At 36.7% G+C, this 21814-nt stretch overlaps 1 protein-coding gene across 2 annotated transcripts in view; it reads right to left on the bottom strand.

Annotated features, from left to right (window-relative positions):
• Tmod3 (tropomodulin 3) overlaps window positions 1-21814 on the bottom strand; it is a 79212-nt gene that overhangs the window by 5449 nt on the left and 51949 nt on the right. The window contains exons 4-10 of one of the 2 annotated variants that reach the window (XM_046461247.2): window positions 21755-21790; window positions 15311-15433; window positions 13696-13785; window positions 10802-10932; window positions 8891-8998; window positions 6012-6155; window positions 4104-4248 (exon numbers count right to left, since the gene is read on the bottom strand). In XM_046461247.2, coding sequence (XP_046317203.1) covers window positions 4104-4248; window positions 6012-6155; window positions 8891-8998; window positions 10802-10932; window positions 13696-13785; window positions 15311-15433; window positions 21755-21790 — 777 coding nt within the window. The remainder of the gene's footprint in view (window positions 1-4103; window positions 4249-6011; window positions 6156-8890; window positions 8999-10801; window positions 10933-13695; window positions 13786-15310; window positions 15434-21754; window positions 21791-21814) is intronic. The other variant, XM_046461248.2, reaches the window with a different exon arrangement.

Below are 21814 nucleotides of genomic sequence, written 5' to 3'. Positions count from 1 at the left end.
TTAACCTCTCTAGGCCTCAACTTATTCTATGTACCAGGAGAATGATGATATCTATACATATCTATACCTCCATGGCTGTGCAACTTAAGGCACTATAAGCTGCACTGTGCAGTACTTGAGAATACAGAAAGCCTTTATGAAAGAGTAGTACTCAGCTTCATTATTCACCGTAGGAAGATTATATCAGCCACTTTTCCAAGGTGAGGAAAGGCAATTTGACTACTGTAAAGGATCTGTATTTATATGTTACTGTTTTGATACCTTTTTCAGTAAGTTTCTCTGATTAAGTTAGACTGGTCTATTAATTTCCTGCTCTTTTCTGTCCATGGAAGCAAGTAGTAAAGCAATTAACTCTTTAGCCTAACTGATGCCAACAGGTACACCTGGCCTCCCGACCAGGTCACAGACACTGCTCTGGCGTTATTCTGACTGCTGGCTTCTGTTTGTTGGCCTTTAACAGATGATATCAGACGTTCAAGTGATGGCTTGTCCAGCCAAGTAGAGTATCAGGGTCTTATGAACATTTTTATACTTATCTTTGCAAGCTAGTCCCAACTCTAATTTTAGTCCACAGTAATGAAGAATAAGTTTTACTAACATATAAAGGGGGAAAAAAATCAAAGGAAACTTCTGTTTCCAAATACAAGCTTAGCTCATATTTATACATCTCTGAAAAACGGAAATATGTGAAATTATTTAGATAATTCTGTAGGGCAGAGTTTAGCTGTTATCAGTATACCATTTTAGATGTTAAAATGCATGTTACAAAAATGTTATGAACAAGATCTATAAGACAGAATATAGCAAACAAAAAAGGTGTAGAAAATTGGTTATGTAGTTAGCTAGTGTAAAGATGATAAACAGGATGAGGCACAAGGTTCAACTGAATATTGTATGTATACCATATAACCTCTTTGCTTTTATATCTGTGACACTTCTTAGACGGAGAGATGGCGAGTAGGTAGAATTATTTCAATGAATAGTTGTGACTAAGAAAATAATAAGAGAAAGATGTTACCAAAATCAGAACACCAAAGACCTGATAAGTCTAATTTGTAAGATGAAGAAAAATAATATGCCCAAGAGATTCTGTGCAAGTTTTAAGTCTCATTCTTAGATAGCTCTTTTTGAGTTACTACATATCAGGCTGCTGAGATCTGCACCTGACAAAAGATATGGTCTTTAGACTTTCATCAATAGGCAGAGATTAGAGTGTATGGCTGGGAAAAAATTAAGCTGAGAGTGGATGACCAGGAAGTTGCTGCTGTGTGCACAATGTGATGGGTAAGAGCCACTCTCTTTTTTCTCACTTGGTGCCCACTTGTTACTTTTCAGCAATTCCTCAGTTTATCCTTTAGATAATAGGCTGATAAATTTTGCCCTATTAACAATTATTTGGGCCTAGTCCAATTTCTTTCCAAAACCCAACTCACTTATATAAATTCTTAATATTTCATCAGTAATCAATTGTAAGTCCTAACTTCATTGTCTCTAAGAGTAATAGGAATAAGTTTTTTTTTTAAAGTATTGTATTAATCATACATTTAGACATCTAAGATGTTCTCAAACGCTTCCCACATAACATCCAACAAATATAATTTTAGTATCTTCCACTAACTATGCTTCTTAATCTGCTAATGTTACTTTTTTATTCTGTACTTATTAAAACAAGTACTTATGGAAAGTTTATTCTGGACTCAGTATCACGTTATGAGAATTAGCTCTCAAAATCTATGGGTCTTCCTCAGCATATAAATAAATAACTTGCTTATTCTTATATCTGAGCCTTTCTTCATTCATTTTTCTCACTCCAGGAATGTCCTCCTTGTCATTTCACATCTGAGACCCAAGTATGCAATCCAGTTGGGACCAGAATCAAACAACATGAGTATAGTCTAGAGAGCTTCCAGCACAAAGCTGTTTGCTTCCTCTTTTTTTTAAAATACCTTTATTTATTTATTTATTTATTTTTTATATGGTGCTGAGGATCAAACCCAGCGCCTTGCACATGCTAGGCGAGCATTCTATTGCTGACCCAGCCCCCGATTGCTTCCTCTAGATTCTTCTTTGTGTCAGACTTTATCTTCAACATGGCCTCCTTATCTTCTCTAATATATAAACTGTTCAGTGTCTACATAAGGTAGCCTAGGAAATAGTTTTTTCTGCTCTCCATTTTCATCTGCCAAAATCTCCTTATTCTAATACTAGACATTTCTTTTCATACGGTCTGTCAGAAGAATACAACTGCTGAGGCCTTGCAAAGGTTAGTTTCCCCAAGGTGACATTTATGGGCTTTCACTGTGCAGTTCCTGCAAGGACAGCTGCTGGGATCACCGGCCTGCTGGGAAGGATGCAGGTGACAAAAGATGGTTAGGACTACAAATTTGTTGATGGCATTCTGGGATTTGTTAAGATAGTTTCAAAGGATAAGAAAAATGGAGGATACTCGTGGCTTAATTTATGGCTACTTGGTTACCAGGAAATTGTAACTTTGAGCAAAGACAAATTTTGCCCCTTATTTATTCACTTAATTTTTAATAAGAATCTGCTATATGTCAGTTATGATTTTAAGATTAAACATCTGGACATGGCCTCTCTGCCAACAACATGGTCCCTACCCCAAAACATACTATTTCAATGAAGTAGAACTGATTTACTCAGTAAAAGCCATTTAGAAAGTATGACAGAAGCTGTGACAAGTAGAGGGTACACGAGGCACACATGCTCAATGACAGAAGCAAAACTCCAATAGCCACTTATCACTAGAGAAACAAACCAGGGTTTCACTTAATGTGAACTATTACACAATCAGTTGGAATAGTTATTAAGCATCTGAATGACAAGTCCTTTATTTCCCTAAAAGAAGGAAAGCCGAAAATCTACATGTTTTTAAAGGTCTTCAATTATTTATGAAGTTCAGCCAGACTACACTGCTCTAGCAAAATCAAATTAAATACCTGGAGAAAAAAATGGAAACTTGTGAACCAATACTAAAACAATTTTAGTATGAGTTTGCAAACTACATCTAGAATTGACAATCCACCAAAACAAAGCCATTTTTTAAAAAGTCCAAGTGGCAAAAATTTCCTATAGGAAATACAAAGGACAGAAGGGTTTGAATGTTTTTATTTTTTTAAAAAATATATTTATTTTTTAATTGTAGTTGGGCAAAATACCTACCTTCATTCATTCATTCATTCATTTATTTGTGGTGCTGAGGATCGAACCTAGAGCCTTGCATGTGGTAGGCAAGCGCTCTACTGCTGAGCCACAACCCCAGCCCAAATGTTCTTGCTTTTCTTGGTGATATGGATTAAAGAAATGGAACTGTATTTTTTTCTGCTCCAGAAACTTTAAAAGGCAGCAAACTCAAATATGGCTGAAGTTTAACAAAACTACATCACTTTGAAATTTAACTCCTTTTGAGAAGTCTATTTTAATTCTTTCTAAAATGCATCTTTTAAAATACTTTAATACCACATATCATAACTTAAAAGAAGAGTCACTTTTTGGAAACATGTACAAACAAATTTTGAGCAACATATTCTTCTTAATTCAGCTGTGGCTGGAAAGTTTATTTCAAACATAAGTCACAAGACTCAGCAGCTCAACAGAAACATGAAAGAAAGGGAGACTGCTGTTCTAGCTGTGTGAAGTGGGAAAAAAAATGGTGTCATGTTCGGGAGACCACCAAGTGCAGCATTTATGTATCAGTGACTTTACAGCTTGGGGTAAAAGTATAACTATTCTTTATTTCATCATCTAAAACTGAATTTCCATCTGGATCTGTTCTATAAAAAGGACAAGAACCTTGACTGTACTGAAATATTTGTAAATGAGAACAAAATATTTGTTTTATAGAAAATTTCCTTAAAGCTATAAAATATTTGTCACAGAAAATTGGCTTATCACCAACACAATGATCACCACAACCTAGCTAAACTTTAACTCAATCAGTACAAAAAGGACTGTGTAGATTTTAGAAACAAAGAACCAGTAATTTCTCTGTCAAAATTTATTTTAGAAGTAAAATAGATGTTCCCCCAATCTATTAGCTTAATAATATAATTCAGAAACTTGATTTGACACTTCAAATGTCTTACCTAAGTCGTTGTTTTTTGTTATAGCATTAGCTGCCCTGGTTCGGGGTCCTTGCTGTGTAAACTGATACCCAAATTTAAGGATATTTGCATTTTCCTCAAGCATCTTGGCTATTTCCAGTTCTACAGCTGTTCCCAACTGTTGCCTCTGGAAGAATTAGAAATGAATATTAGTATTAAGAAACTAGGTCAAAATTTTTCTCAAGTAAATCAAGACTAAGATATTCAAACACATGTTAATAGCTGGTCTCTTTAAATTTTCCAATTCCTACAATGAACATAGAAACAAACAAACAAACAAAAAAAAGTTTTTTTTTTTTTTCAGTATACCTCCAGCCCTAATTTTTATTTTTTTATTCTGAGACAGGGTCTAAATTGCCATAGCTTGCCTCAAACTTATGATTCTCCTGCCTCAAGTCTCCTGAATATCGGATTACGAGCATGCACCAGTACACTCAGTAAGAAACAAAATTTTAAAAGATCAATATATGATCATACAGACATAAAAAAAAAAGTACATTCCATAATGAGACACCACCTCATGTCCATGAAGAAGAGAATGATGGGGGAAAAAAAGGATAAGCACATGGTGTGGTGCTATGTACCTATAGTCCCAGGTACAAAGGAGGCTGAGGCAGGAGGACTACTTAAAGCTCCCAGAAGTTTGAGACAAACCTGGGCAACATAGCATGACCCTGTTAAAAAAAAAAAAAAAAAGACAACAGCAAGAAGAATGTGGGAAAAACTGAGGGTCCCCTCTGCATTTTTGGTAGGAATATAAAATTCTACAGCTGTCATGGAAAACCATTTGGCAAATGCTCAAGAATTTAAACAGAATAACCATACTATGAAGCAATTCTACTCCTAGGTATGTGCCCAAAAGAAATGAAACTCAAGTTCACACAAAAATTTTTACATGAATGGTCATAGTGGCATTGTTTTTATAGAATATTATTCACCCATCAAAAGGAAAGGAGTACTGATACATGCTATAGCATGGATGAACCTTCAGAACATTATGATGGTAGGTCAAAAAAAAAAAAAAAAACAGTCATAGAAAGTCACATATTACATAATTTCATTGAAACCTTATTACCAGTTTCCAGGCACTGGTAGAAGCAATGAATGTGAGTGATTGCTCATAGGTATGGGTTTTCTTTTTTGGATAGTTATTTTTCAAATTAAAAAAAATTAGTAACCACCCTGGATGGAAGCATTTCTAACATGTATAATTCTCTCTGCCTCTTTAAAAGTTCGTCTGGATGTGGGTGACCCCAGCATTATGTTAAGTACCATGACTGTACTTACTTAGCCAGACAGACTGTGCCCTCAGGGTAACTAGATATTGGAAGTTTTGTTTTGTTTTTTAACAGTACTGTGGACTGAACCCGCTCTACCACTGAGCGACATTCCCAGTTTTTTTTTTTTTTTTCATTTTGAAATGGGGTCTAATTTCCTGAGGTTAGCCTTGAACTCATGATCCTCCTGCCTCAGTCTGCTGAGTAGCTGGGATTATAAAGTATGTGCCACCATGTCTGGCACTGTTCTTTCATTTAACCTATTCCATTAGTCTACTATGTGTTTGAGATTGTGACACATTATAAACATAAAAATCTACAATGTTGATCTTGCTACCAGAGAGCTAAAAAAAAAAAAAAAAAAGGAGGACAGACTGTCACATGTATGAGCCCTTTCAGTTCAAAATAGGCAGCCATCTCAATTCTCTTAAAATGACACAGGGAAAGTTGCTTGGTACACATCTTCAAATACATTAAGTTAATATTCTGGGTGCTCCAAATGTCCTCTCATCCCCTTTAGTCCCCCTTCCCCCCACCTCTTCCACCCCCTGCTTTCCCTGCCCAGGTCCCAAGCCCTACACAGTGTGGGCTGTAGCTATTGTACAACACTGACCTGATTGTCAATTTTAAGCTCTGCCAGGGTCTCATTATCTCTTAAACCATCAATCAGTGCCAGAACCCCAGCTCCTGTAATGAAGTTGGACTCCATATTTAAGCTCTTCAAAGTTTTGTTTACTTTCAGCATATCTGCAAAAGCCTAGAAATTCAAGAAAATATTTGGAGATTAAAATTTGATAGCACCTATTACATGCTGCACATTCCATAAATAAATACATAAATTAACATAACTGCCTTAATGTTTCTCTTTAGATTGTTTCAGCCTGACACAATATTGTAGAGGTTTCACATGTTTTCTACTTGTCACATGTACCCTGTTATAATCTTTAGGTTTTTTTGGTCACATGTAATTTTCTACTCCTATTTACATTCTCATGTTTATTTATATGTTATTTCATGCTTCTTTCTCCTAAGTTTCCAAAGCTTTCTCTCAGTTTCTGTGTAGAAATAATGTCATCTTCTCTTACTGCAGCTGGGTCCTGCTGCAGCTGAATCACTGTGAAGCCAAACTGAGAAGAAATTATAGACTAAATTAATTTCCAAGGCAGAAGACCAAAAAAGATCACGGATAACTAGAACTGAAAGAGCTAAGACTATGGAGAAGAAAGAACTAACTAAATATTAAATTCCTCAAGGAATACTGTCTTTACTCTGCTTCCATTAAATTTCTCTCATGATATGAGGCAATGCTAGTCATTCTGCTCAGTGTTTCTGTGTGTGTGTGTGTGTATGTCTTGGGGATTGACCCTGAGTTCAATCCCTTATATATAAACACACAATAATCTGATACATATACACATAATAATATATGTACATACATATGTAATGATCTAACTCAAGTAAAATCATCAAATTCTGATGCTGTGTAAAAAACTGACTTTGCAGTGGGTAAGACAGAAGGTAGCTCACTAGGAGGCTCCTGCAGGAGTCCCAGTGAGAGAAGATGGTGGCTTGGATTAGGGCATAGTAATTAATGAAAATGGTTAAAAAGTGGTTAGAGTCTAGCTAAACATGGAGGTGCATGTCTGTAATAGCAGCAATTTTGGAGGGATTGCAGGTGTGTGCCACCAGGCCGGCTAGAATCCAACCACTTCCAGCCTCAGCAACTTGGCAAGGCCCTAAGCAATAGCAAGACCCTGTTTCAAAAATAAAAAAAAATAGAGGCTAGGGTTGTGGCTTAGAGGTAGAGCACTTCTCCTAGCATGTATGAGGCACTGGGTCTGATCCTCAGCACCACATAAAATAAAAAGATATTGTGTCCATCCTATAACTAAAAAATAAATATAAAAAAATAAAAATAAATAAAAATAAAAAAACCCCAAAAAGTCTGGGGCCAGGCACGGTGGCTCACACCTATAATCCCAGAGGCTCAGGAGGTGAAGGCTGGAGGATCACGGGTTCAAAGCTAGCCTCAGCAATTTAGCAAGGCACTAAGCAACTCAGTGAGACCCTGTCTCTAATAAAATACAAAACAGGGCTAGGGATGTGGCTCAGTGGTCGAGTGATTCTGTATTCAATCCCTAATACCAAAAAAACAACAACAAAAAAAAGTGATGTAGCTCAGTGGTAAAGTGCCCCTAGGTTAAATCCCTAGCACCAAATAAAATAAATAATTAATTAAATAAAAGAAATTGGTTGAATTCTAGAAACATTTTGAAGATGGTACTGAATGTGTTTTTAAGGCTGTCAGAAAGGGATGTCAAAGATGATTCCTTTGTTTTGCCTGAGAAATAGATCAAAGTTGCTATTTAAGTAGAAAAGACTGTGAGTCAGGAGTTTGGTTTGGGAGTTTGATGTAGGTGTCTATTAAATATCCAAGTAAAGCTGTTGAGTAGGAAGGTGAGCATATGTAAGGAGTTCAGGAGAGAGGTACAAACTGGAGATAGTAACACTGGGAGTCATCAGCATACATAGTTAGCATACATGGATGAAATGGAATGAGATCACCTAGGAAGGTGCAGACAGAGAAAAGAAGGATGAAGGCCTGGACTAATTCCAATGTTTAAAGGTTGGGGAGATGAGGAGGAACCTTGTGTAGGGAGCTGAAATCACTTAGTGAGGTTAGAAGAGAACCGAAGGAAGTGAAATTCCCAAAGCAAAGTGAAGGAAAAGGTTCATACCATGACCAGGGATTTATCTCAGGAATGCAGGGCTGACTTAACATACAAAAATCATTAGTGTTAATGTATCATATTAATAAAGAACAAAAGCCACATGATCATTTCCACAGAGAAAAAGCAAAAACATTAAAAAAAAATAAACTACAAAAGTCTAAAACTACAGAACCATATATGAAATCCTCTGCAGATGTTAAAAGAATATATTAGGTTTTTATGTGCTGGTATGAAAAGATCTCTAAGATAAATGTTGAGTGAAAAATCATGTTACAGAATAGTATATATTGCATAATTCCATTTATGTTTTTGTTTTCACAGTGCTGGGGATCAAACCCAGAGCCTTGCACACATCAAGCAAGCACTCTACCACTGAGTTATACCCCAATCCCCATTTATGTTTTAAAAAGTTCATAGAAAGAAATGCAGGAAAGGGCTAGGGATGTGGCTCAAGCTGTAGTGCGCTCGCCTAGAATGTGCAGGGCCCTGGGTTCGATCCTCAGCACCACATACAAATAAAGATGTTGTGTCTACTGAAAACTAAAAAAAAAAAAAAAAAAAAATTCTCTCTCTTAAAAAAAAAAGAAATGCAGGAAAAAATAAACACAAAAAGGTAGTAAATAATGAATTGCCTAATAGTGAGCTTAAACATCAATTGAAAAAAGGGACTAAATCTTGTTTAAAAAATCAGTTTGACTTCATTGTAACATATCCAGGTATGCATGCATTATTTCAATATTCTTAATAGTAGTGTACTTACAACAGCAACAGGATCATTGCTTCGGGTGGCTGCAAGACTGAAATATTTCACATGTGTATTGGTTTCCAAAGCCTTTGCAAAGTCTTTTAGGGTTGGAATTGGGATATTCTTGAAAGACAATAACATGTAACATATTTCATTTTAGTTTTTAAATTCAGTCCATTAATTAAATATACCTGTACTTACTTTCTGTTTTAAAAGATACTCAGAAATTATAATAACAAGTTTATAAATGAAAAATAGCAATGTCCTCAATATCTATGTGATTCTCTATATTGGTGCATTTGCAGAAACATACCACTATTTCTCTAGCACTTCAGTTAAAAGAAACTCACCATTCTACTTTTAATTGTTTTAGTATATGAAACCAACCCCTAATTGTCCAAAATGGAACCACTTTTCTCTAAGAAGAGAATCATACTCCACTGAGTATGATTCCTGAGGCAGATGACATACAATTCTCAGTTGCTTAGTTTACAGACTTAGGAGAGATTAACCCTATACTACCTAAAGGAGGAAAATATGGAAACCACTGATTTTTCTGGTGGGCAATCAAGATGCCAAGTCCCTATAGTCTTGCAGTTTTCAGATCATTAATCTTTACTTAGAAACAAAGAGATACAGGGAGTGAATTTAAAAAAAAAAAACCCAGACAATTAGTGATCAATAAGGATACTCATTTTCTCCAAGACCTTCTTTCCTCCTAACTCATTTCTTCTTTCCTTACTCCAAGGAAGAGTTGCATTGTTTAAAAACCAATAAAATCTCAGAAAACCCATTTCTAGATTATTTACCCAAGAGAAATAAAAACATATGTTCATATGAGAACTTGTACTGTAGTTTTATATGTAATCATCCCCAATTAGAAGCAACCAATATGGATAAACACACTGTAGCATATCCACAGGATGGAACGATACTCAGCAATAAAGGAACAAAATCCTGATACCTGCAACAACAGGCAAATCTCAAATACATTATGCCAAATGAGAAAGCCAGACTCAAAAGGCTACATTCTGTATGATTCTTTTTACATGACATTCTGGAAAATACAGAATTATGGAGAAAGAAAATAGATTGGTGGTTGTCAGGGGTGAGTTGTGGGGAAGAGAATGACTACAAAGGGGCAAAGGGGTATGAGGAACTTCTGGGGTAACAGACATGTTTTTTATCTTTACTTTGGCAATGGTCATACAACTGTGTATATTTGTCAAAACTCAGAACTGTATACTAAAAGGGAGAATTTTACCACATACAAACAACACCTTAAAAAAATTTAATTTGGCAAGATGTGGTGATGCATGCGTGTAATACCAGAAGCTCGGGAGGCTGAGGCAGGAGGACTGCAAGTTCAAAGCCAGCCTCAGCAAAAGCAAGGTGCTAAGCAACTCAGTGAGACCCTGTCTCTAAATAAAATACAAAATAGGGCTGGGGATGTGGCTCAGTGGTCAAGTGCCCCTGAGTTCAATCACCAGTCCAAAAACAAACAAACAATAAAAAGAAACTAATTTAAAAAACAATAAAAGAGCTGGGGACATAGCTCAAAGGTAGAGCATTTGCCTTCTATGCAAAAGGGCCTGGGTTCAATGACCAGTGCCACAAAACAAACAAAACCCCAAAGACTGAAGTTCTTCAAAGAAGGCAGTACTTTAAAGGTCAGAGAGATTTACCGAGAGTTTTTAGGGCTTACACTTTTTATAATAAACTCTTTTAAAAGTAAGTAAAAAACGCTATTATATAATACCTTAATTTCCAAAATTTGAAGGAACCTATATTACTACATGCTCATGAGCAAAAACTTTACCTTAAAGTAGAATCAGACTACTATATCAAAACTACCCCACTGTTATCCTAGGTTCAACTAATTCAAAGCAATACAAAACAACTTTATGGTCTGCTTAACACACTTACCTTTATGTTATTCAAATTAACTTCAACAAGATGAGCATCGTTTTCTTTAATTCTCTTTAAACTCTCTTCAACGTTGGTTGGATTTGGTGGCTCATCAAATGCTGGAAGAATCTTTTCACCTTTCACTACATCTGTAGTAAACAACGAAAAGAGCACAAGTTGACGGATTGAGAATGGATTCACACAGTTACTTGGTAACACACACCCGTCTCTCTCTTTCACACATGCACACACACATACTTAACAGAATAGATTTAAGAGTTCCTTCTCCATAATTCCTAAAAGAACCTTTGTGTGTTGACATATACATATAAAGTTGAAATAAGATATTATTAAATACAAACACCAAGGGAAGAGTAGGCTCTTTCTCATTTAAATTCATCAAGACAGTCTTCTTCAAGATAGCAAATCAAGGGAGATGGGGAAGTTCTTTCTCACTGAATGGAAAATTTAGTGTGTTCTATATTTTATAAAACCAAAGGATTTCTTTTCCCATTCAACAAAATATGTTTATTTAAAGAGCCCTGCCCCTTAATGAAACAAGGGATCTGGCCAATGGGATGCTGAAATCATTAGGTAAATAAGGAGCTTTACACAGATGATCTGATTACCAACATCTGAATCTACTGATCAATCTTAACAAGTTCCCCAAAGATGAGGATCAGTCTTGATAAGCTGCTACTGCTGTTTCTTTCTTTCTTTTTTGGTACAAAGGATTGAACACAGGGAGGCTTAACCACTGAGCCAATCCCCAGCCCTTTTTATTTTTCATTTAGAGACAGAGTTTCACTAAGTTGCTTAGGGCCTTCCTGAGGCTGCTGAGGCTAGTTTTGAACTTGTGATCCTCCTGCCTCAGCCTCCCAAGTGGCTGGGATTACATGCATATGCCACCATAGCTAGCTTGATAAGCTTCTTAATGTGATTCAATCACCAACTGTGAGGCATTCTTAAAAAAACAAAACAAAGCCCTGCAGCTGAATCTGATCAAGCCACTAGACTGAACAGAAACAAAGGAGACACGAAAGGTAACATCATGGGGTTGCAATCAGCTGAATAGAGGATGTAGACATTTTTACTTGAATGAAACCCAGTTTCTTCAAGAAATAAATGACATGAAAAAGTGGGGGGGAAGAGCCAGTTGAGGAGAACTGTTAAGAAATTAAGAGAGACTGGAAAATCAAATAACCAAATGCAATGTGTAACCCTTATTTGGACCAAGCATGAAATGACTTTTTTGAAAGAACATGGAAAATCTGGACTTGCAATGGATTTTGGAGATATGAAAAAATTATTCATTTTTAAGTTTAACAATGGCATGTGGCTGTTAAACAGAAATGACTTGGCTAGGCTTGTTGGGGCTGAGACTGGAGGATCAAAGCCAGCCTCAGCCACAGGGAGGTGCTAAGTAACTCAGTGAGACCCTGTCTCTAAATAAAATACAAACATAGGGCTGGGGATGTGGCTCAGAGTGCCCCTGAGTTCAATCCCTGGTACCCTCCCCCCCCCACCGCAAAAAAAAAAAAAAAAAGACTTTTTTATTTGTAAGAGACACATATGGAAAATATTTACGGATGAAGTAACATAAGTGAACAGGATTGGCTTTAAAATACTTAAGAAAAAAAAGTGGATTAAGTTGGAAGTGAGGCAGAAGGTAGATGAAACAAGGTTGGCAAAATGTTAAAATACAGCTGAACCTAGGAGATGAATACATTATTCTTTTTTTCTTTTATGTATATTAAAACATTTCTTAAAGAAAAAGTTAAATTTAAACTGGGGAGGATGGCCACATTATAGACCATTATAAAACAATGTTGTGTAGATGTCGGAATGAAGTATATTTATATATACTAACCAGGAAACATGGTACATTGCTGAGTGATTTACTCCACAGCATGTGTTAAAACTACTGATTTTTGTGTGACAGTGAGGCTCCTTAAGTCTTCATTCTAAATCCTAGCTCCCTCACATGCAAATTAAAGATAATAACAACAACAATAATAATAATATTTATTTCACAGAACTGTTGTAAGGATTGAGAATAATCCACATTCAGAAACTGTGCCCAAAAAACATGGCCACAGAAAACACCGAAAAAAAATTAGCCAATAGCATTATTACAGTAAGGTGCAAGGAATATTTATAATATATCACTTTAAAAAAATTCAAACAACTCCCCCCAAACAATTTATATTATATATAACACATATAGATTTGTATAAACAGTAAAGTCTAGAAGGTTATATATCAAATTGTTAACAGGATGGTGGTGGAGGAGTAGTGGGCACAATGACTGTGGATGGAGATATTTTTACTTCTTATCCTTATACACTATTTAAACGTGCTACAAATCATGTATTGCCTTAAGAATTTAAAAACACTTTAACAATGTATTTTTTAAATTTTTAAAAAATATTTATTAAAAAAATGTTTTAAAAAACCATTTAATATTTAGAACCAGACTGAAAGGCTTAGGGGCTGAATATTTTTGTGGTTTCTCCTGAATCTGATTTTATAACACAGATTCTTTGAACTGCTTTGAATTTCTTAGAAATCAGCAATAACAATGATAACATATCAATAAAAACTAAGTCTAACTAGTTTTTTTTTGAGGTTCTGGGAATTGATTCCAGGGTCTTGCATACTAAGTTTTATATTGCTTACTATTAATATTATTTACTGAGATAACAGCAGTTCCTAGTACATTTGCTAACAAATTAAGCAAAAAGTATTTATTACTTTATTTTCAATGGCTTTCTTTGTCAATATCATCAAACTGAAATTTTATTTCAAGTACATATATACAATATTTGGTATATAAATACTAAGACTAATACATGAAGAAAACAATATATTTAGTAAAGGATTGGAATTCACAAAATATTTTAAGTACTCACTTGAAAAATGTCCTTTATCAACACCATTACTACTTCCCACTATATCACAAAATTGTGTATTTGTTATCAAATTATGCATCCCAAGAATAGCTGTAAATATAGGAAAAGAGAATTAGGCTTTATTTCCATCTGCTTTAAACTCCCCTCCCACCTCGAGACAGAGTCCTGCTCTGTTGTCCAGGCTAGTCTCTTGGGTTCAAGTGATTCTCATGCCTCAGTCTCCCAAGTAGGTGGAACTATAGGTTTGCACCAATGTACCTGGCTTGCAACCAAAAATTGTTATCAATAACTTTAACATGCTCCAGACACTTTTTTACTAACTAAATGCAAATTTTACAGTAAAAGAGGAGATAAAGTGATTAAAAATCACCTACAATCTCATCCTCACAAATACCCTTGTTATTTTCCTTCCTATTTCTGAATTTAAGATTAGTCCACACTTTAAAATTCAGATTCACAGCTGAAGTCAGCCTAACCATATTTAAGGTAAACCAGTGCTTAGCTCCATCTGGTGGCTAAAAAAGAAAATTGATCAATTTATCTCAATAAGGCTTCGAGGAACATAATGCTATAAAAGACAGGTTTCACCTTATCTCTGCTATTTTTTAATTTTTTTAAGTTGTCAATGGACCTTTACTTTTATTTATATGTGATGCTGAGAATCAAACCCAGTGCCTCACACATGGTAGGCATGCACTCTACCACTGAGCTACAACCCCAGTCCCTCTGCTATTTTTATATTTGTTAAATTCATGTCATTTAAATTACATTTACATTCTAGTTAAGATTAGAATACTATTAAATTCTCAAAGAATAAAGTAGCATCCCTCAGGAAATAAGTTTAATTTTTGATGCCTTTTTTGTACAAATAAGGCAGAAGTTTCAGTATGCCCTGACCCATTTCACTCTTACAAATGTACATCTACAAATCCACCAGTCCTCAGTCCCTCAAGGAATACAGCGCATGCTCTGTGACACCACACTTCAACTTTCCTCTTCCAAGGTCCTTCCCAAAGAACCATCATTACTACTTTCAAACATGTTAGTTCTTGGGGTTATTTGGTACTAAGATCTACCCATGTGTCACATTTTTCTGTTGAGAAAAATGGCAGAGATTTCACTCGTCTATATAAGACATTCACAATGATGAAAATAATAAGAAAGTTTGGAGTGCTCCATATACACTTTAGAAAAGTTAGCAAAGTGGCAAGTAAAATTCAGAACTGACTGATCCACTTGCTTTCCAGTGACCTATCTCTAGGTCTTCTGATAAAATGGGGCAGCAATCGACCCTTGAAGACTCTTTCAGTTTTCAGATAGGACAGCTTCTAGCCCAGCAAACGGTGATGAAAGATTTTTACCAAAACTTTCAAGTACGGCAACAAAGGAGAAGTGTCAAATATAAAATAAATCCTTTTAGTGTAAACACTTCACTATTGAGAATATTTAAAGAAACCTGCATGTCAGATTGCTGTGTGAAATACAAAGCCAAATATATGGCTACTCATCTTTAGCAGGTTGTTAGGCAAAGCAAGCATTTGTAGGATGGATACTGGTATATCCTTTGGTCTCTCCCCATCCCAGGTACTCATTCACAAATTTTTTTTAGGGATACCTGCAAGGTCACACAATTCTGTATCAGAAGCACTCATCAAAGCTTCTTCTAATTCTGGATCAACAGATACACTTTCCTCTGTCAAAGTCTGTACAGGTTTCTGTTTGGGGATAAATATTTTTCCTGTAAAATAAAAACATTTTATTAATTTCACTACTATAGTTATTTAACTCATTACCATTTTACCTTTCTTCCAACAAATATTATTAAAAGTATACACAACCAAAGTTGAAGGAAAAGTCAAGATTAACATCCAGTGATTTTGTTTAATTTTTGATGCAGATTTATTGAATTTCCAGGACAATACCTTAGAAAGAAAAGATAACAGAAATTTTCCCACCTGAGGAAATAAAAATTGGCTCTTTTTAGAGTAATTATGAGTTGCTTTATAAATACCGACTCAATAAATAAATAAGTAAAACCCACAACACTTTAAAAAAAATCCAATGTCTTGTTTTTTTTTTTTAATTTATTTTTTTTTCAGTTGTAGTTGGACACAATACCTTTATTTTGTTTGTTTATTTTTATGTGGTGCTAAGGATCAAACCCAGGGCCTCGCACGTGCTAGGTGAGCATTCTACTGCTGAGCCACAACCCCAGCCCCAATGTCTTCTTCTTAAGCAACAAATTGCCATAGTCACTTGAGGAATGGTAGAAGCAATCATGACTCTAGAAATTTAATATCTACTTACAAAGAAATTCCCATATGTTCTGAGTGGTATTCTGAAACTCTTGATCACTGTGCCTCTAAGCATCAATGGACACTAAGAAGGTTATCTGTGCCGGGCATCTCCCACATGTGACTATTAAGTTATAGTGAGAATAATGATTTTTTGCAACTCTACGTCTTCAAGTCTTTCGGGTTAGGTATCTTCTTACTTAAAAAAAAAAATGGCACTTGGTCAATCCAAAATGTGTTTGGGTTAGTAGGGCTGAATTAAGTGAATATTAACAGAATGCTCAATTAAAAGTAGTTTAAACTTGTGCCTCCCAAGCATTAATGTGCACTGCAGTAACCTGGTGACTGATTAAAGTGCAAATTCTGACACAGCAGGTCTGAAGTGGGGTGGGAGATTCTGCATTCCTAACCATAACCTCCCAGATGATGCTGACACTGCTTATCCACAGAATGCTCTTAAAGCAGCAAGGATTCAACCAGTAAGGATGTTTATTATCTCAATAACAAGGTTCTAGGGTTTAGCAGCTCAATGTTGAAATGAAGAATCCAGGCTCTTTCCACATTTCTTTTTGGCTGCTCCAGCATGAAATCCTTTGTTCTAAAGTTTTCAAAGTCTCAAGATGGCCTCTATAGTGCCAATTGTCTGTCTCCATGAAATAAGACAGGAAGGAAAGAAGGGTACTTTCTCAATTGTCAACTTTTACAAGGAAAACTTCCTCAGTCTTCTCTGGTCTTACCTACCAGCAATGGGTCACATGTTCATGCCTCAGCTTCAAAGGTAGCTTTGAAGGAATCATTGCTGAATAGGCAATGAGTGTTTATCCCAATATTGAAAGCAAGTGGAGTACGTCTATTTCCTTAATTCCCTGCACATTTACCCATGGCTACATTTACATATTCTGCACATGTGCCTGAATTCTTCAAACTTTTCAAGGACATGGTCTACATTCTGTTCATCCTGTGTCCTTGCCTAGAGCACAGTAAGCAATCCAACTTGTTTGGTAAATAATTTGGTGATCACCTCCAGATCAATGACCTTACTTTATAAAGTATAATTTAAATATGTTGGTTCAAAGTAACAGCAGAACTAACTCAAGAGGAGAAGTTCTCAAACTCTCCCTCAACCCCCCTTTTTTTTTGGGGGGGGGCAAGGATACTAGGGGTTGAACCCAGGGACACTTTATCACTGAGCTAAATCACCAGTCCTTTAAAAAAATTTTAATTTTGAGACAAGGTCTTGCAAAGTTGCTGAGGCTGGCCTTCAACTTGTGATCCTCTTGCCTCTGCTTCCCAAATTGCTGGGATTACAACCATGCACCACCACATCCAGCGAGAAGTTCCCAAACTCCCAAGTCAGTCCTTTTTTCAATAAACTAGTGGCTTACAGACTTAATTTTTTTTAGCAGTAGATTTCCCCCCACCATAAAAAAAGCCAAATTATATGGGAGTATATATAATTGATCTTACTATCAAATTCTGGAGTTCTGGTGATTAGATAATCTTTTATTATTGGTCACAGAAAAAGACAAATAGCAAATCATTATGTTCTGATAATTCCAGGGAAGTTTTTACTGTTGATATTAAAGGATTTCAGTGCATAGTATCCAAGGTTGAGAACCAATGGATTATGGAATTTGTTGACTGAATAAAACTACACAAGCTATTTACCATAAACATTTGAAAATTAGGGCTGGGGTTGTGGCTCATGGCCTTGCACATATGAGGAGCTGGGTTTGATCTTCAGCACCACATTAAAAAAAAAAAAAAAGGTAGTATGCCCATCTATGACTAAAAAAAAAATTTAAAAAATTGAAAAGTGAAGTAATACTATGTTAAATAGCTTCATTTAGTCTTCCTAGAGTATGTATACATACCAAAATATCATGTTGTACACCACAAATATGCATAGTTTTTATTTGTCAGTTAAAAAAAAAGACAGACACTTGGCATACAGGTTCTAGGGGTATATAGTTCAGTGGTAGAGCATGTGCTCAGTACGTACAAGGCTCTTGATTCAATTCCCAGCACCAAAAGAAAAAAAAAAAAAAGAAAAAACTAATTAAAAAAAAGTGGCATACTGGGGCTTGGGTTGTGGCTCAGTGGCAGAACACTTGCCTAGCCTATGTGAGGCACTGGTTCGATCTTCAGCAATGAAGTTTTTTTTTTTTTTATAAGCTGAATATATAGTTCAGGGAGCATGACTTTAATTGCCACTTCAGATTAATTATATTTTCCTGAGCTCAGTCTCTCACTTGCATTTTCAATTGTCTATGGCAGTGGTTCTCATTGTTGGAAGCACGGTGGATTTTCCAGGGAGCTTTAAGAAATTCTGATATCTGGGTTGGTGCTAAGAGCCATAGCCAAGTAGTATGATACATGGCATTTTTGGTTGAAAGGTGATGGCAGCAAGCCATTGAGATGAGATGATTATGTTAAGATCTGCATTCATATGGATATTAGACCCCTGCTGTCCACCTCTGCTACGGGACTCCTGGAGAGTTCCCATTGGTTGGGGAAGTGCGGTAGGAGGGAATTCCGGAGGAGGGATTTCCTGTTGCTGGTCCGGGAGAATGCCGCATGGGTCGGTCGGTCTTTTTCCTGGGAGCATATGGGGGATTGGCGGGGAGTTTCAAAAATAAAGTTTGTTCCTGCTTGAGTGGCTCGTGATTTTGTGCCCAGCCAGACTGCGGCAATTGGTGGCCCGTACGGGGAACGCCTGAAGCTTGGAGGTGAGTAAAATTGCTCGCCCCTGAGGGAAGGCGAGAGAATGGGTGACCATTTCAAAAAACAATGTGTTCTTGTTTTGATTTATTTTGTTTTTGTTTCAAGCTGCCTATCCCTAGACCTTTCTCAGGCAAACTGGGAAAAATGATTGGCTCAAGGTTTGAAGTTGTTCGGCCCTGAGAAAGAGAAAATTGATACAACGATTTTTTGTTCCGTTTTTGTTTCATTCTGTTTCGGTTTTGTTTTATGTTATCTCATTGGGTTGCGTTACCTTTATAGTAGATTAGAAATTAGTAAAAAACAAACCGAAAGACTGTTAAGTAAATTGTTAGAGGTCCAGACTATGGTAGAAAACATGTTAGGTCAAGCAAAAGAGAAGGTCTCTCGAGCAAGTCAGATAGAGGAATAAAATTTAAAGGAAGAAAGCGTAGAAGAAAAACAACCATCATGGGGGGAGCTACAACAGGAGGCTGCTACTAACTCCGTTCTATCACCAGAGGGCTAATTCAACCAACAGCTCCATCTATAGAGACAGCTGAGTGGCCCTCAACCCCCGTAGTTGATAGACGGAATCCTGAGGCAGGACCTCAAAGATTAGCATGCCCTGTACGTGAGCAGGCAGGAGGGCAATGAATTCACTGTGCTTTAGATTTCAAAACAGTGAAGCAATTAAAGGAGGCTGTAACAACCTATGGTCCACAAGCACCCTTCACCATAAGCATGGTCGAATCTATTACCAACTTGGACATGACGCCAGCAGATTGGGCTAATATGTGTCGATCTGTGCTAAATGGAGGACAATATTTGTTATGGAAGGTTGCCAATGAGGAATTTTGCACGGAGACAGCTAGGCGAAATGCAGCAGCCGGTTACCCTCAAAGAAATCTAGATATGTTGTTAGGAAAAGGACCTTATGAGGGTCAACAGCAACAAATTGAATATGATCCTGGTGTATACGCACAAATTGCTGTAGATGCGGTTAGGGCATGGAAAACTTTACAGGGGCATGGAGATTTACAAGGACAATTATCTAAGGTAATACAAGGAACTAATGAACCTTACGCTGAATTTGTAGATAGGCTTATTCAAACAGCTTCCAGAATTTTTGGGGATACAGAACAAGCAATGCCATTAATAAAACAACTGGCTTATGACCAAGCAAATCGTTGCTGCAGAGAGGTCATTAGACCATGGAGACATGAAGATTTAAACACATATATTAAATTATGTAGAGACATTAATGAACAAGGGCAAGTCTTGGCAGCTGCAGTACAACAGGCTTTAGATGCCAGGCCAAAAACATGCTATAATTGTGAACAAACAGGACATTTTAAAAGGAGTTGCCCCATAGGAGGAGGGTTTAACAAAGCTAGGTATCAAAGGAATAGAATACTGGGTATTTGCCCACGATGCCGTAGAGGGAGACATTGGGCTAATGAATGCCGTTCTCAAACCACCATAGAGGGTATTCCGTTATCAAAAAATGGACAAGGACCAAGTATGTACCCACGATATCGTGGAGAAAGGCATCAGGCTCCATTGCCAAAAAACGGACTGGGGGACCCAATGCTCGGGGCCCACAACCACAAATATACGGGGCAATGGAGGAACCCAGCAATACCATCAGGGTAGTGCCCAGGACACATTATCCATTAAATCCCTCATCAGACAAACTAGAGGGAGCGCAGGGTTGGACATCTGCGCCTCCGCCAGAGCAGTACTAACTCCAGAGATGGGAGTTCAAATCATTCCCACAGGGGTAAAAGGACCTCTTCCCCAAGGAACAGTAGGCTTATTATTGGGACGCAGTTCTTCTACACTAAAAGGACTTATGGTAAGTCCTGGGGAAATTGATCCTGATTATGTAGGTGAAATAAAAATTATAGCTAGTTCTCCAAGAGGTATATCAGTAATTTCACCCGGAGATAGAATAGCACAGTTATTAATAATACCCAGCCTGCATGATAAATTTTCCAGTCATAGTGTAGAAAGAGGTTCCAGGGGATTAGGCTCCACAGGTGTAGATTGGGCTATGCTGTCTTTAAATTTAGATTCTTGCCCAATGCTAAAACTAAATATTCAAGGACATGAATTTAATGGGCTACTGGACACAGGTGCTGACCTTAGCATCATATCTCGTCAAGAATGGCCAAAACACCGGCCATTACAACAAGCCACTCAAATGCTTCAAGGCCTAGGAGTGGCGACTAATCCCCATAGAAGTGCAATGGTATTAGATTGGAAGGATCCTGAAGGATGTGAAGGAACTATACAGCCATATGTATTGGATCATCTTCCTATAAATTTATGGGGACGAGATGTCCTAGATCAATTAGGTTTGACATTAACAAATAACATCAATCCTAATGTGCCCACTACTACGGCTAAACAAGGCTTTAGAAAAGAAAAAAGATTAAGAGAACAAGAACAAGGTATAACAGCACCAATTCAAATAGATCAAGGAAAGGGCCACTGAGACAATCAAAATTACTTGGAAATCAGAAAGACCAGTATGGGTTCCTCAGTGGCCCCTGACTAAATTCAAATACGAGTAGATCAACTCAAATCACTTAACGACTTTCAAAAGTTATTGGGAGACATAAATTGGACAAGGCCTTATCTAGGCATACCAACAGGAGAGTTGGGACCTTTATTTGATATCCTAAAAGGTCCATCAGATCCAAATTCACCCCGCATGTTAACGTCTGAAGCAAGAAAGGTATTAAAAATCATTGAAACATATATGGAAAATATGCATTTGGATAGAATTGATATAAGTTTGCCTTTATTATTTATTGTACTACCAACAAAAAATATTCCTACAGGAGTATTTTGGCAAGAAGGTCCATTATTGTGGATACATTTATCTTATTCTCCTAACACTATTCTTACTAGGTATCCTGAGGCTGTAGGACAATTAATACTCAAAGGAATAAGAGCAGCAAAGGGAGTGTTTGGGATTTCTCCAAATAAAATTATTACTCCATATACTTGGGCAATAATCATGTGTAAATCTAATGTTTCATTTGATAATCACTTACCATCTAATCCTTTGTTGTCTTTTTGGTCTTCGCATCCTGTAGTTTTTCCAAAAATGACAA

Source organism: Marmota monax, unplaced genomic scaffold, assembly GCF_021218885.2.
Source record: "Marmota monax isolate L192 unplaced genomic scaffold, Marmota_monax_Labrador192_F-V1.1 WCK01_AAM20220418_F8-fsc00001, whole genome shotgun sequence".
Lineage (NCBI taxonomy): Eukaryota > Metazoa > Chordata > Mammalia > Rodentia > Sciuridae > Marmota > Marmota monax.
The sequence above is the reverse complement of the archived record's forward strand: the minus strand, read 5'-3'. Positions and strand labels throughout refer to the sequence as shown.